The sequence below is a fragment of the Perognathus longimembris genome, chromosome 2 (genome assembly GCF_023159225.1).
Source record: "Perognathus longimembris pacificus isolate PPM17 chromosome 2, ASM2315922v1, whole genome shotgun sequence".
In the NCBI taxonomy this organism is placed as follows: Eukaryota; Metazoa; Chordata; class Mammalia; order Rodentia; family Heteromyidae; genus Perognathus; species Perognathus longimembris.
Window position 1 is genome coordinate 14,349,826 of NC_063162.1, and position 14,667 is coordinate 14,364,492.

The 14,667-nt window shown below is 43.3% G+C and overlaps 1 protein-coding gene across 1 annotated transcript in view; it reads left to right on the forward strand.

Moving 5' to 3' along the window:
- LOC125343759 (guanylate cyclase 2G-like) overlaps positions 1–14,667 on the forward strand; it is a 35,231-nt gene continuing 20,564 nt past the window's right edge. The window contains exons 1-8 of the mRNA XM_048336293.1: positions 1–384; positions 2,564–2,912; positions 4,315–4,424; positions 5,677–5,868; positions 7,384–7,525; positions 9,244–9,379; positions 10,443–10,552; positions 12,647–12,810. Coding sequence (XP_048192250.1) covers positions 1–384; positions 2,564–2,912; positions 4,315–4,424; positions 5,677–5,868; positions 7,384–7,525; positions 9,244–9,379; positions 10,443–10,552; positions 12,647–12,810 — 1,587 coding nt within the window. The remainder of the gene's footprint in view (positions 385–2,563; positions 2,913–4,314; positions 4,425–5,676; positions 5,869–7,383; positions 7,526–9,243; positions 9,380–10,442; positions 10,553–12,646; positions 12,811–14,667) is intronic.

The following is a 14,667-nucleotide window of genomic DNA, read 5'->3' on the forward strand; positions in this document are numbered from 1 at the left end:
ATGACTCCCAGATCAGGTCTTGAGGTTTTACGAGAATCTGGACTCTGTTGGATACACAAATGTCATGCTGACCATCCAACTCTGGTGGTGATGCTCCTTGCCAGTGTGCTGATGACTTGGCTTGAAGCTTCGAAACTCATGGTGGGCCTCCATGCCCCCTGGAACATCTCTCATCCATTCAGTGTGCAAAGGCTGGGTGCAGGCCTCCAGATTGCCATGGACAAGGTCAACTCAGAGTTAGCAGGCCTGGGAAACTTCAGCTGGGAGTTCACTTATACCAACTCAGTCTGTGGTGCCAAGGAGTCCGTGGCTGTGTTCATCAACCAGGTCCAGAGTGAACAGATTTCTGTGCTGTTTGGACCAGCATGCCCAGAAGCAGCAGAGGTAGAGTATAAAGCCTTCTGAAAAGCTGGGCTGAGTTTCCATTGGACAGGGTGGTCTTAAAGGTGATGAAATTGATTTGAACAATCTCTTGGCAAGTATTGGTTTATTTTTATAGCCATTGATATGCAGGTCTTGGGTACCTTTTTCTGAATAATTACTTATTTATTGTCAAAGTAAAGTGATGTACAGAGGGGTTACAGTTTCATACGTAAGGCAGTGGGTACTTTTTGTTTTTACTCTTTGAGCTGTAACTATACCATGTAATTAGAACAATGATCATTCTCACCCATCCTTTTAAGTTGGGTGCTGGTGGGTCATACCTCTAATCCTAGCTGCTAAGGAGGCTGAAATCAGAGGTTTGCAGTTCAAAGACAGCCTGGGCAAGAAAGTCTGTGAGACCCTTATCTCCAATTAAACACATTCCCTTACTCCTCAAAAATGCTGGAAGTGAACTGTGGCTCAAGTGATAGAATACCAACTTTGACCAAAGAAGCTCAGGGGCCCAAGGCTACTCCCTCTCCATCCCCCTCCCCAAAAAAGCCTTTCAAATATAAAATTACTAGTTCATATACCCCCTTTCTTCTCTTCTTAATTGAATATGGTGCTTTTATATGCAGGCTCTTATTATGTATTCATGGTTGCATTGTCAGCCATGTGGACTGGAAAGCTTAAGATAAAAACAAGGGTTTGGCTCTACACATGTGCAATAAATAATTCAGGGATGATGAAAGTAACCCGAGAAGAATAAAGTATGACAGATTTGCTTTAAGTCACAGTGAGTAAATGAAGAAAGTATTTGTGTGGTTAGTGAAAATAGTTCTGTCAGTGCCTTCAATATTTGTGTCATCTGGGAGGAACTTGATACACTCCTCAAAAAGACTGCAGAAGTGCCATTAGTTAGTGCTGTAAGATTAAGCTCACCCTTGAATTTGAATCTTGATTTCTCCTGGAATTCCCCACTTATTTCCTGCCTTCCAGAGCCTACTCATTCTCCCATGTCAACCCCAAGGGACAGCCCTTGAAGGTTTTCTCCACCCCTTCACCATCATTCTTCATATCCCTATTTCTACAATTAAAAGCAAGTTATTCTTCCCCTAAACTCCCAGAAACATGTTGTCCATAAAACTTGGAAGGAATATTTTATTCTGGAAGTATTTTTTAAGCCCCAATACTGGGGCTTGAACTCAGGTCCTAGGTGCTGTCCCTTAGCTGTTTCACTCAAGATTAGTGCTCTACAACATGAACCACAGGCTCCACTTATAGATTTTTTTTGCTTGTTAATTAGAGATAAGAGTCTTTCAGACTCTCCTGTCCAGACAGGCTTTGAATTATGCTCCTCAAATCTTAGCCTCCTCAGCATCTAGGACTATAGCCATAAGTCACCAGCACCTGACATGGAACTATTCTTACATACCTTAGCTCTTATATTAGACTACAAGCTCCTTTAATATCAAGTTCTTCAAATTTCTTTTTTCTTTTTCTTTTTTTTTTTTTTTTGGCCAGTCCTGGGCCTTGGACTCAGGGCCTGAGCACTGTCCCTGGCTTCTTCCCGCTCAAGGCTAGCACTCCGCCACTTGAGCCACAGCGCCGCTTCTGGCCGTTTTCTGTATATGTGGTGCTGGGGAATCGAACCTAGGGCCTCGTGTATCCGAGGCAGGCACTCTTGCCACTAGGCTATATCCCCAGCCCAAGTTCTTCAAATTTCTTTGTGAATTAGAGGCTCTTAATGGTCAACCCATAAGAAATGGGCCAAGTACAAGTTCAGAAAGAAAAGAGGGAGTGACTAGCTAAACGTGTGGACCTTGGAGCCCTCTATCTTGTGTTGTGATTCTGCTCCATTATTTGCTAGCTATGTAACTGACATCTCTGTATCTCCATGTGTTCATTCTTAGAATGCATACAATGGCAATATCTACCTCATAGAAACATGATAAAGGTTGGTTGCCATCGGCAGACTCTTACTTTAGTGATTCATAAGCACACAGTAAAATATTGTACTTATTAACCTTGTCTTCTGAAGACTTATTTCTGCAAACTGGATTTTGCAAAGCATTTGCGTCAATATTCCGAAAGAGGGGATGTAGTGTAAGGTTCACTGAATTCAAAATTCAGGTAGACATTTGATCCCGATGTTTGAATGTGGCTCTACCCTGGAAGACATTCTTTTGGTTGCTTTAAGGTCATTGGTTTGTTGGCCTCTGAATGGAACATCCCCATATTTGACTTTGTGGGACACAAGACAATACTGGAACACCACCTCTTGTATGACACCTGGGTGACACTTGTACCATCCATGGAAGAAATTGGTGATATGCTACAGAAGAGTCTCTGGTTCCTGGGCTGGGAACACATTGCCCTGTTTGGAGGCTACTCTGGGGTTCCGTCCTGGGATGGAGTGGATGAGTTGTGGAAGGTGGTGAAGCATAAACTTGAACCTAATTTCACCATCACGGCCAGCGTGAGATGCACTACCAGCGACCCAGTCCTTCTGCAGGAAGATCTCAGGAGCATAGCATCACTTGCCAAAGGTCAGTAGGCAAGATCATCCTTTGCTTGTAATTTCAGATTGTTTGCAAACAACTAAGCACTCTTCATGTTTCTGGGAGTATGAAAATCAGAAGAAAACGAGGTACACTGTTGACATGTAAAGGCAATTTCCTTTCTTGCTTGGTGGTCACCAATGTTTTATCTTTTTTGTTTGAAGTAAAATCATAGATGCTGTAGTGTCTAGATGCATAAAGTAAGTACTAGAATAATATGTTAAACAATAATATGCTAAGTATGCCAGGTCTCAAGTTTTGGAAGTTGTTTAGAGGATGGCCAAGGAGATACATACACTTATAGATTCTAGCCTTTGTACTTCTTACCTGTGTGATCCTGGGCATGTCCCTAACTTCTCTGTGCTTTAGATACCTTATCTGTAGGAGGGAGGCAACCATCTTAAGGACTAAGTGAGATCAACTAGCGTTTTGCACTTGTTTTAGATGGGTAGTTGATCAGTATCCAATGATTGTTTGGTGCTGCTACCCAGAAGGTCTCTTTCCTAACTAGATCAGTCAGGTGACTCCTTTCCTGTCTTCAGAAAAACACGGTTCTTTATGGCCTTGGGACTTTGGGATATTACTGAATCCTCACTCAGAAGAGCCACACACAAACACACCTCCCTCAGCACTCTTTCAGGGGTTAGCTTCTCTTTCATTTTTCTTCTTGTACACTGTCTGACAGTGACTCCTTGAGTGTTGCGGACCTTTCTCCTTGGTTTGAGGCTGTCTCCTGTATCTAGTGCAGTGCTCAACAGATAGATAAACTCATTATGTAGTATACCTAATTTAGAAACCAGACTACTGTTTCATCTATGTGTCCTTGCAATGAATGATGATGTGAGAATGGAAGGGAAGTACTGGGTCTACTTCTCCCCGTCTCCATTCAGAAGATCAAAAATGCCCTTGATTCCAGCTCCTCCTAACTGAGCTGCAGCTAAGGAGTCCCACACCAGATCTGTTCTCCTGATGATTTTGTCAGTTAAATGAAAGACACTGAGGCATAGAAATGGTCTCAAACTTTGTGGACTTGGGGATGTTCATGGGAGGGGAGAGGACTGTAGAAGGGTAAAATCTCCCAGTTTGAATATTGCAAGCTCAGTTTAAGAACTATACCCTTAGGTATAGTTTAGGCCTTTCTCTGTCCTAGAGCATTTTCAAGGAAAGAAAAAGAAGTTCATGGTTTATATGGATTGGCCTTAGACTACACTTGTGGGGAGGTGGGGGGGGGTGGAAGAGGAGGGATAGGGATGGAAAGAAAGAAGGGAGTGGAAGAAAAAAAGAGGGAGACTGGGAGAGAGAAGCCTGGGAGAGAGGGACACACAAAGGGAGGGGAGACCGGGACACATACAAACAAGTGCAAGTCTGACTCTGTTCTCCCTTCTTATAGTTATTATCTTAATCTGCAGCTCAAAGGATGCAAAAATTATTCTGTTGGCTGCAGAGAATTTGGGACTCAACACCGGAGAATTTGTCTTCATTGTTTTGCAACAGTTAGAGGTAGGTTTACTATGTTGGTCCAATGAGGCACGTCTTAGGCAGTATGGTTCTCTGGTAATGATGGAAGTGGCTAAGCCACCGCATGCTTCCTCCAAGAACAGAGTTATACATTTTACATGCATTGCTGTACTTGATATTGCCAGTGGCCATTACACTTCATATTTCCAACTGCCTTGGGAGGCAGGTATGATTAATATTCCACCTTACAGACAGAAAAACTAAGGCCAAGATAAGCAAGGTGCTACACTCCAAGATGCCTGGCTGATGTTCCCAACAGGATGGCTTGCCCTCACTGCACACAGCCCTGCATTAGAGAATGATTCTGAGGTGCCAGGCCTGATAACCACCACAAACTCTTAGTCTCATTTATGGAAAGGGAAACGGAAGCCTAGGAAGGTGAAACAGCTTGTGCAAGGCTGTACAACTAGTATGGCGAGATTATTTCAACCCAGGCAGGCTGGCTTCAGTTTCAGTGCCCATTAGCACATCATTATGCCTGTATGATAATGTCTCCACAGTCTATTTTTTTTCCAGTAGCTTTAGCTTTCTATAATGAGCTTGTTTTATATGGTCAAAAGAAGTTGAAATGGGGCAAAAGAGAGTAGAGGAAAATATATAAAAATATCCCATATTTCTTTCTTTATCAGGAATGTGTGTGTGTGTGTGTGTGTGTGTGTGTGTGTGTGTGTGTCTGTGTGTCTGTGTGTGTGTCAGAGAGAGAGAGAGAGAGTTCTGAGTATTGAACCTAGAGTTTGGGCACTGTCTCTAAGCCTTTTTGCTCAAGGCTAGCACTTTGCCACTTGCGCCACAGTTCCACTTCCATTTTTTTTTGTAAGTTGTTTGAAGATAAGAGTATTATGGACTTTCCTGTGCCTACTGGCTTCAAACCATGATCCTTAGATCTCAGCCTCCTGAGTAGCTAGGATTACAGGTGTGAGCCATCAGCACTTGGCTCAGGAAGTATTTCGGTCATTTGGAAATGTCACAGATTTATTTGGATGGCAGCTAGAATTTTAAATGTCTGCTAGACTTTCCAGAGGATCTTCCTGCCTTCCTTTTTATTTTTACCTATGCTGCTTCTCTTTGCTGTTCTGTTTGCTTCTGCCTTCAGAGATGTAAGGATGGACAGATGGGTTGAATCCTCCAACAATACCCCCAGACCCAATTCAAATTCAACACTGTTTGAGATGCAGGTCTGGCTGTGTGGGTCATTTCCTATGGAATAGTGACATTTGTTTTTATTACATTTTAGGACAGTTTTGGGGAGGAAATGATGACAAATGAAAAGGGGACACATATTCCAAAAGTCTATGAGTCACTGCTTGTCATCACCCTCAGCTCCTATGAAGATGGCCCTGGAGAAGACAGCTTCGGATTCCGGAAACAAGTGTATGAAAGGCTGAGGAGACCGCCCTTCCAAAGCTCCATCTCCTCTGAGGAGCAGGTCTGAGGGAAACTCTGCCCAGGGCCTACCTCCCTTCTTTGATCCTATTGGTGTTTAGCTTTTGCATTTCTCTCTTTTATTTACCCTTCGTTCCTTACTCCGTGTACACACACACACACACACACACACACACACACACACACACACTTCCCCAAACAAGCAGTGGCTTCAGGCTTTCTTGTGAAATCTGCATCCTTACATTACTTTGTGGGCCAGAGGTTATGGGATGAAAGGTCACTGGCCTTCGGGGTCACAGAGTTGAATTCTTATCCTACTTCTGTTTACTAACAGTGGGATCATGGTGTTAACTCCTTAGCATCCCTATCCTTCTATCTTTTCATTTATAAAATGGGACAGCTGATGGTGTTTGTCTTCCAGCTGTGGTCTTGAGTGTCTAATATCACACCATGTGGATATAGCAGGATGAATTACAATAGCTATTCAGAGGATGCCAATTTCCTTTGCCAAAAAGATGTCAGGAGAGCTAGGATGGCGTAATTGGTGGTATGGAGCTAGGAGAGCTAAGTCAAGAAGAGGGACTAAGGCATGGGGAGCCAGTCAGGAGAGAGTGTATCAGCAAGTGGAATCTGCACATGTGTGAATAATTGGCACAAAGTTCTCACAGAAAGAACCCGGGCTGGAACTGGAGCTACTTCCACTGAGGGGCCAGGCCCAGCCCAAGGTAACAACTGCTCATTGACAGCAGGATTGTTGATGAGGAATGAGGAGTGCATCGTGCATCCCAACACACAGACAAGACGAGAAGGGTCAGTTCCTGAAAACATGAGGAGCAACCTTCAGCTCTGTGGCAGGCTCCTGCACTGGCATGGACTAAGCCAAATAAAATGAGAACAGCTATGGAAGACCTACTATGGAACACAGGAACTGTATTAGATCACTTTTCTATTCTGCTTCATTTAGCTATCCTTGTGCTTCATAAGTGTGGGTTTATCCATATGTGATAAACAATAAGCTGAGATTTGGAGAAGTTACAAAACTTACTTCAGGTCTCCCAGGCGAAAAGCAGCAGAGCCAGCCTGGTGCCAGCATCTCCCTTCGCTTCTTCCCACCTACAGGCAGCACAGCTATTCCTGGCTTATGGTCAGGATCAAATGTTGAGGAAGGGAGAAGGCTCTGGTGGCTGGATTTGATAGTAGGGCCTTGGCATGGAGTGGTCTCCTCTCTCAGCGGGTTGTGTGAAGTTCTACTTCCCAAAGGATGTAGAGAGCTCTCCCAGCTGAGCAATAGAGACCATTGACTTCTCTGTAGACTGCATTTGCTCTTTTTAGTTGCTGTTCTGGGGCTCAAACTCTGGGCTTGGGTACTGCCCCTGAACTTTCTGTGCCCCGGTGCTCTACCACTTGAGCCAAAGCTCCACATTTGGCTTTTTGTTACACCAGTTTTTCTTCTTGGGCTGGCTTCAAAGCATGATCCTCAGATCTCAGCCTCCTGAGTAGCTAGGACTGCAGGCGTGAGCCATAGGCGCTGGGCTCACTGCATTTGCTTTTGTTGAAGGTGAGCCCTTACTCTGCCTACCTCCATGATGCCCTCCTGCTCTATGCTCAGACTGTGGAGGAGATGGTGAAGTTCGGGAGAGACTTCCGGGATGGGCAGCAGCTGGTCAACACTCTGAAAGCCAATCTGACAGCATTGCAGGGTAAGAGTTTTTCCTGAACTCACTCTGCTCTAGATTACCCTTTTATCATGAAGATTCTGGTCTTTCTTAAGAATGACCGAGACTGGGCTGGGAATATGGCCTAGTGGCAAGAGTGCTTGCCTCCTACACATGAAGCTCCACAGCACCACATATATGGAAAACGGCCAGAAGGGGCTCTGTGGCTCAAGTGGCAGAGTGCTAGCCTTGAGCAAAAGGAAGCCAGGGACAGTGCTCAGGCCCTGAGTCCAAGGCCCAGGACTGGCCCCCCCCCCCAAAAAAAAAAAAAAAGAATGACTGAGACTAAAACCACTGATTGTCCTAGGCCACAGGTGGAGGCCTCTGGGTACCTTCTCCTCTTCTCCTGCAAAATCTTACCTACAACCGCTTCCTAATAGCAGAGAACATGAGACTTGCCTCTGGTGCCCTTTTGTGCACTAAGACAATGTGGTGTGTTATGAAGTAGGGAAATAGGGCCAGGAAGGCCTTAAGCCAAGCTCCAGCTGTTTGTTACCCCAGCTCTGGAAGGCAGACTCGGGGACCCACTTGTCAACAGTGTGATGGTGTCTCCTCTGCCAGTGTAATTGGGACTGGACGTGTAAGATTATATATATTACCACAGTGCTGGGAACATAGTAGTTGTTTCATAAATGGTTGTAATCCACAGTGGGACCAAATGAGCAATCAGCCCTTTGCCAATTATGTGTGCTAGTTTGGGGTGTGGAGGAGTTAGCCTCTTGTGTGTTCCTTTGTGAATGGGATTTAGCACAACCCAAGCAAGGCCAGAGGCCAGGACTGGGCACCCTGCCTCAGCACATACCACAGCCAGGAAGCAAGGACCTGGCCTAGAAGTTTGCAAGCCTGTGCCCCAGGTATCTGGTATCTGGAGGGGAGGAGTCAGGAGCATGACTGGGGCTGAAGGAGGTCGCCCCAGACAAATGCTATTGTGTAGGCTTTCAACATCCTGTTGTTGGTGCTGATTGTTGGTGTCAAGGCTAAGTCTGAGGTTTTATGTGAAATTAACTGGAAACTGTTTGACGGTTTTTAATTTTTATTATTTTTTAATTTAATGCTTTTAAAATTATCTTTGAGTAGTTGCATGATTGGGTTTCAATTCAACATGTCAGTTTATGAATGTGATGCTTTTTTTTTTTTTTTTTTGGCCAGTCCTGGGCCTTGGACTCAGGGCCTGAGCACTGTCCCTGGCTTCTTTTTGCTCAAGGCTAGCACTCTGCCACTTGAGCCACAGCGCCACTTCTGGCCATTTTCTGTATATGTGGTGCTGGGGAATTGAACCCAGGGCCTCATGTATACGAGGCAAGCACTCTTGCCACTAGGCCATATCCCCAGCCCAATGTGATGCATTTTGATCAATGTCAGCCCTTTCATCATTCTCCCCCATTTCTCCCAACCCCACCCAACTCCTCAATTTACCTGGTTCCATTACATTTTTTTTAAATGATCAGTGGCCCTTCTCATCAGACCATATCTGCCTGTATAGTGTGGGGTTTAAGCTCTACCAGGATGCTGCTTCTGTCTGTTTCACCTTCTCCCCTTTGCCCATCGGTTCATCCTGAGTCAGATTCCTTGAAATTGAAGGATTCTGCACCCAGTGTTCCCTGGGGAAGGGACCTGCTGAGCTCAGTTACAGCATACCACTGATTTGAGCCCCAAGTGCCCCCTCTGTCCTCCATTCCTTGTGCAACCTTCTCTCTTTCCAGGAATCACTGGTCCCGTGTTTGTGGACTCCCAGGGAGAAAGACACAGCGATTACTTTGTCTATGCCTTAGAGAAATCTGGAAATGAAAGCCTTTTTCTTCCTTTTCTTCATTATGACAGCAATCGGAAAGTAATCAGGTATCACAGGACATGAGTGCTTGTAGTTCATGCTAGTGCCGGAGCCCTTGGAGGAAGATAAAGAGCAGGACTCCTACTGGGAAGTCAGATTGGGATCTAGTTCTTAGAATTCCCCCACCAGGTATTCCGGTGTTCACTGAAATTATGAAGACCTACTTTGGGACTTTAAGAAGCTTGTGGGTATAGCTTGGCCTTTTAAGGCGACAGTATAGCAGCCCTAAGTGCAACTTCCACAGGGAGACCAAGCTTTCTCTGAAAGTCCGGGAGAAAGTAGTGCTATTACCCAGTGGTCTCTGGGAGAGGCCCAGGGCCCCAAGGATATATGGGGCTTGCTGCCCCTATGGGGGTGGGTCATAATCAGCAAGGCTGCTCATCTATACAGCCTGATTCCCAGAGACGTGTGTCCATCAGAATCTCCATGTTGTCCTAAGCACCCAGGGATCACTAGGAAAAGCTATGGGGTTTGTTTTCTCAGCTACAAATCAACGAAAAACAGAAGCCTCATGGGTAAATCAACTTCTATTTAGATGCATTGCCAACCTCCCCATTCAACTTCCATTGAGACTTCCCTCCTTACTTTGGGAATGGTGATCACTAAAATGGGACAGCCTGGGAAGGAAAATAACTATGGCAATACCATTCTCTGGGATCATAGAAACAGTCATATTCTATGTAGGGGAATAAGATTTTGGTCCATGAAATGTCAAAGGTTGTTATGCAATATGACTTGTCTATATTAAATGTGAATGAAAACCTCAGCAACGCTGGGGAATTGTCACATCACCTTTTAAATCAAAAGGGACATGGTTTCAATCAAAAGATTCAGGCAGCTATTCTACCCAGCAAAAAGATATTGCCTTTCATGAATGAGATTCTGAGAGTAGATCTGAAGAGTCAAGAAGAGGCTGGGATGTTAAATAGGTCAGCAGAGTTTTGAACTAAGAGACTGAAGCCTAGTTTTTGCACATAACATCCATATTTTAGTTGCCACTGTTGTACATGAGGTAGAGAGAGGAGGAATAAATGGAGTAAATACCAGCGTTCATCTTTTCTCTATTAATAGACCTTTGAGGAATATTTCCAGTGTGACATGTCTCCATGGCTTCCATCTTAGAGACAGACCAAGCTGTGGAATTCATGACAAGCTCTGCAAAAGTAAGACTACTTTAACTGGTAAGTATGGCTGCTTGGAGACACAGTAGTATATCTTTATAGAACATTTCCTTCCATGTCTTAGCCCAGAAAATCTTCATGTGGCAGATATTGTGCTATGCGTTAGTGGGGTGTTCAACATCATTTCCAACTGCTACCTAGTAGTTCAGGGCATGGAACAACACCAAACATATAAGGCCTGCAAAATCGTTTGGTCTGGCCCTGACGAGGCTATCTCCCAGGCTATATTAAATTATTGAAATTCAATAAATCAAGAAGCATTTTCTCAAAGCAAAATTCAATAAACCTAGGCCTGCAAATGATATTATAAATATCCAAATGGCCTGTAGTAGAAAAGAGATTTTTCACTCCATCATACTATTAATAATACTCTAGTTGTTGACAAACAAAAATGTTTCCAGGGCACTGGGAATATGGTTCAGCAGTACAGTGCTTGCCTAGCATGCATGTATTCGATTTGTCAGCACCACATAAACAGAAAAAGCCAGAAGTGGTGCTGTGGCTCAAGAGAAAGAGCGCTAGCCTTGAGCAAAAGGAAGCCAGGGACAGTGCTCAGACCCTGAGTTCAAGCCCCAGGACTAGCAAAAAAAAAAAAAAATGTTTCCAAGCACTGTCAACTATCCTCTCTGGAACAGCAATCCTCTGTTGAAAATCTCCTGCTTTAGGGAAACCTGGCCTTGGCTTCTGAGATTCTAGTCTCAAGGATTCCCATATTTTTAATGCTAGCACTAGAGCTTGAACTTAAGGAATTCCATTTTTGCTCAGCTTTCTTGTTCAAGGCTGTCACTCTACCACTTGAGCTCTACTGGTGTTTTGTTTGTTTGTATCTTTGTTGGTTAAGATTAATTCAAGGTAAGAGTCTCTCAGTTTTAATCTGCCTGGGCCTGCTTTGATTTGAATGGAGGTTGCCAGATCTCAGTCTCTTGAGTAGGTAGGATTGTAGGCGTGAACTGTTGCACCTGTTTGTTTGGTTTTTGATTACTAGAATAGGATTTTATTTTTCATGTTTACTTTTTATTGGTGATATGATTTGTAGAAACGGGTTTTTTAAATCATGTTTCCATACACGCCTTTCTTATTCACCTTTTCCCCCTTCTTGAACAATTTTGACAGGTTTGTATATCTTCCTTAATAGGTTTTGTTATTTTATTTGCATGCATGAATATAAAGAACTTTGATCATATTCACCCCTTCTTCACCCTTGACTCTCCCCCTCTCCCCTCCCTCTGACTCCAACTACCAAACAGTCCTGCCATTCTTATTTATTTTTTAAGGTCTAGATTCCACATATGACAGAGAACATATGCTATTTGTCTTTCTCAGTCTGAGTTAACCTGATGATCTCCAGTTCCATCCATTTTCCTAAAAACAGTATCATTTCATTACTTATCACCAAGGACTTCATTGTGTGTATATCTATGAGGTGTATACTCGTTTTCTTGATCTGTTTATCAGTTAATGGGCGCTTGGATGGATTCTATAATTGGCTATTGTGAACAATGCTGCTAAGAACCTGAGCATGCAGGAATTCCTATTATATGCTGACTTCCATTCCTTTGGCAATATTCCCAGGAGTGGCCTAACTGGAACATACGATAATTGTATTTTTCAGTTTCATGGGGATCCTCCATACTGCTTTCCATTGTCGCTGTATTAATTTGCTTTCCTACTATGCGGATATAAATACTTTTGTTCATAAAAGACTTCCTTCCTCGGGAGTCTGGGAGAGCTTGGGCAAAGGAGTGTGGCTGAGTGGTTAGGAAACCTGACCCTAGAATTAGAAGGTGCTTAGGAAGCAACTCTACCAAGAGCATCCATGTATAACAAAACGCAGTATTGGCATTAGACATCATCATGATATCCCAACAATGTAAGTTTCCATATGAAGGAGGGAGGGAGTATGGCTGCCATGAGAAGCAGAGAAATAGAGAAATATTGCTGGAAGGAATGCGTCCGAATGGATGCAGTACATTCGAGCCTAGATAATACCCTGGGCTGCTTTGAAGATTCTTGCTTGAAAAGACTTGCTGGATCAGTGATATGCTCACCTCTGTTTTTACTCGGGTCTAAGCGAAGACTGTTTCTTTCCTCCAGGTATGTCTGCTGTGATTTCCACAATGACGTTCCTCATCATGGCCTTGGGAGCTGCCATCATAGGTCTGGTGTTAAGGATGCATAGGGAAAAGTTGCAAAATGATGATAAAGACAGCTGGTGGCAAATCAGTTATGACACTATCACTATTCTTTTTCAGAACAAGGTGAGACTATATATGACCCAGATATCTGCCTTCTGGGTCACTGCTGGGGACTTGTGGACGAGGCCTTACCTAGGAGCTCACTAAGCTCATTAGAGCTGACTCACTGATAAAGTGAGCACTTAATGAAGAAGAAAGAGTACAAGCCTGCTTTTGGTTCTTTGATATCCATTTCCTGGCCAAATATCTCTGAAAAATATCACTTTTCCTTCCCCAGACTCATTTTGAGTTAAAAAATGATTCATAGTCTCTAAGCTAATTCAACTCTATTACTCAGGAGCAGAAGAATCATATATCCTACTCAAATACATTTAGTTATTTTCAAAACCACATTCAGGAAAGGGCAGTGCATATCTATATTCTTGGTGGTCAAGAGCTTGAAACAGGAGGATGAGAATCAAACCTAGCTTGTGCTACCTACAGAAAGCCTGTCTAAAAACAAATAAACACATTCACTCTTTTTATGTGTGTGTGTGCCAGGCGTGGGGTTTGAACTCAGGACCTGGGGATTATTCCTGAGCTTTTGTGCTCAAGGCTAATGCTCTACTACTTTGAGCCACAGTGCTTTTTTGGCTTTTTAGTAGTTAATTGGAGATGAGAGTCTCATGGACGTGGACTTCCCTTCCCAGGCTGACTTTGTCCCAATCCTCTTAACTCAGCCTCCTGAGTAGCTAGGAGCCACCAACACCTAGTTCACACATTCACTTAAAATATAGGCAAAGTAGTTTTAATGAAAGTTTATTCAAGAATAAATACAATATCCTTGTACATATATTCTTGTGTATATTCCAAGGTACACAAATGCAACAGCCTTATCACAGAAGTCATTAAACAGTTAAAAATGATAGTGGTAGAATATTAACAAAACTTTAATGGTGCCACATATTCATTTTCTTTTGATATCACTGATAATTAAATTAAATGACTGTTGTAGAAATAGAAAAATATGAAATATAGGCCATACATACATAAGTTGGCTAACTCTAACCCTGACTGTCTTTAACTTCAGTGACAGGAGCTCTATGCCGCTAAGCCCTCAGATCCACATGTAGTCTTAGCAGAAAAAAGCATTACACTTGACACATTCACTCTTTGAGGGCAACAACACTGGACAAACATCCACCAAGCACAGTACAAAGCTTGGGACTAGCCACAAAGGAGATGCCTTCAGAGAAGGCAAGTGTTCTGAGATGTCTCTCGGGTGAGTTCTTTAGATAGAAAGACTACAGATCTCCATATCTTGAAGGCTTCAGGGAGGAGATAAGGGGAGAAGTTACACAGCATGTTCTGGAGGCCTAAGAAGCCGAAGAAGCTTCCTTGTACCAAGAGCAAGAGATTTGGGTTTACTAGTAAGTTTTTCCTAAATATTCTTGGGGATTTGAGCCTTTCTCTCCTCTCCTCAAGTAAAGTAGTTCTGTTCTGTTTTGTCCAGTAAGATTCCAGGGAATACAATGCCTAATGTATGAAACTGTAACCTCTCTGTAATTCAGTTTGATTATATATATATATATATATATATATATACACACACACACACATATATGATTCCAGGGAAGATTCTCTTTGAGAAACAGAGCTCCCGTGCTTGGAAAGGTATTCTCTAGACATGGGAGAGGCACCAGGGTATTAAATATAGAGGGGACACAGGTGCATTTGGGTAAATTATTACGACCCACACCCCACATCCATTTAAGTGACACAGTTAGAACCTGAGTATGGGTAATCTGACCTCAAAAGCTTATACTCACAGTCGATTCAACCCATGGTGGTATAGATTCAAACAGGGAGTCATGTAGGCAAATTTTGAGCCTCCTACAGGCTGCGTGAGGCTGGAATTCACCTTTTTCATCTAAAAAGTAC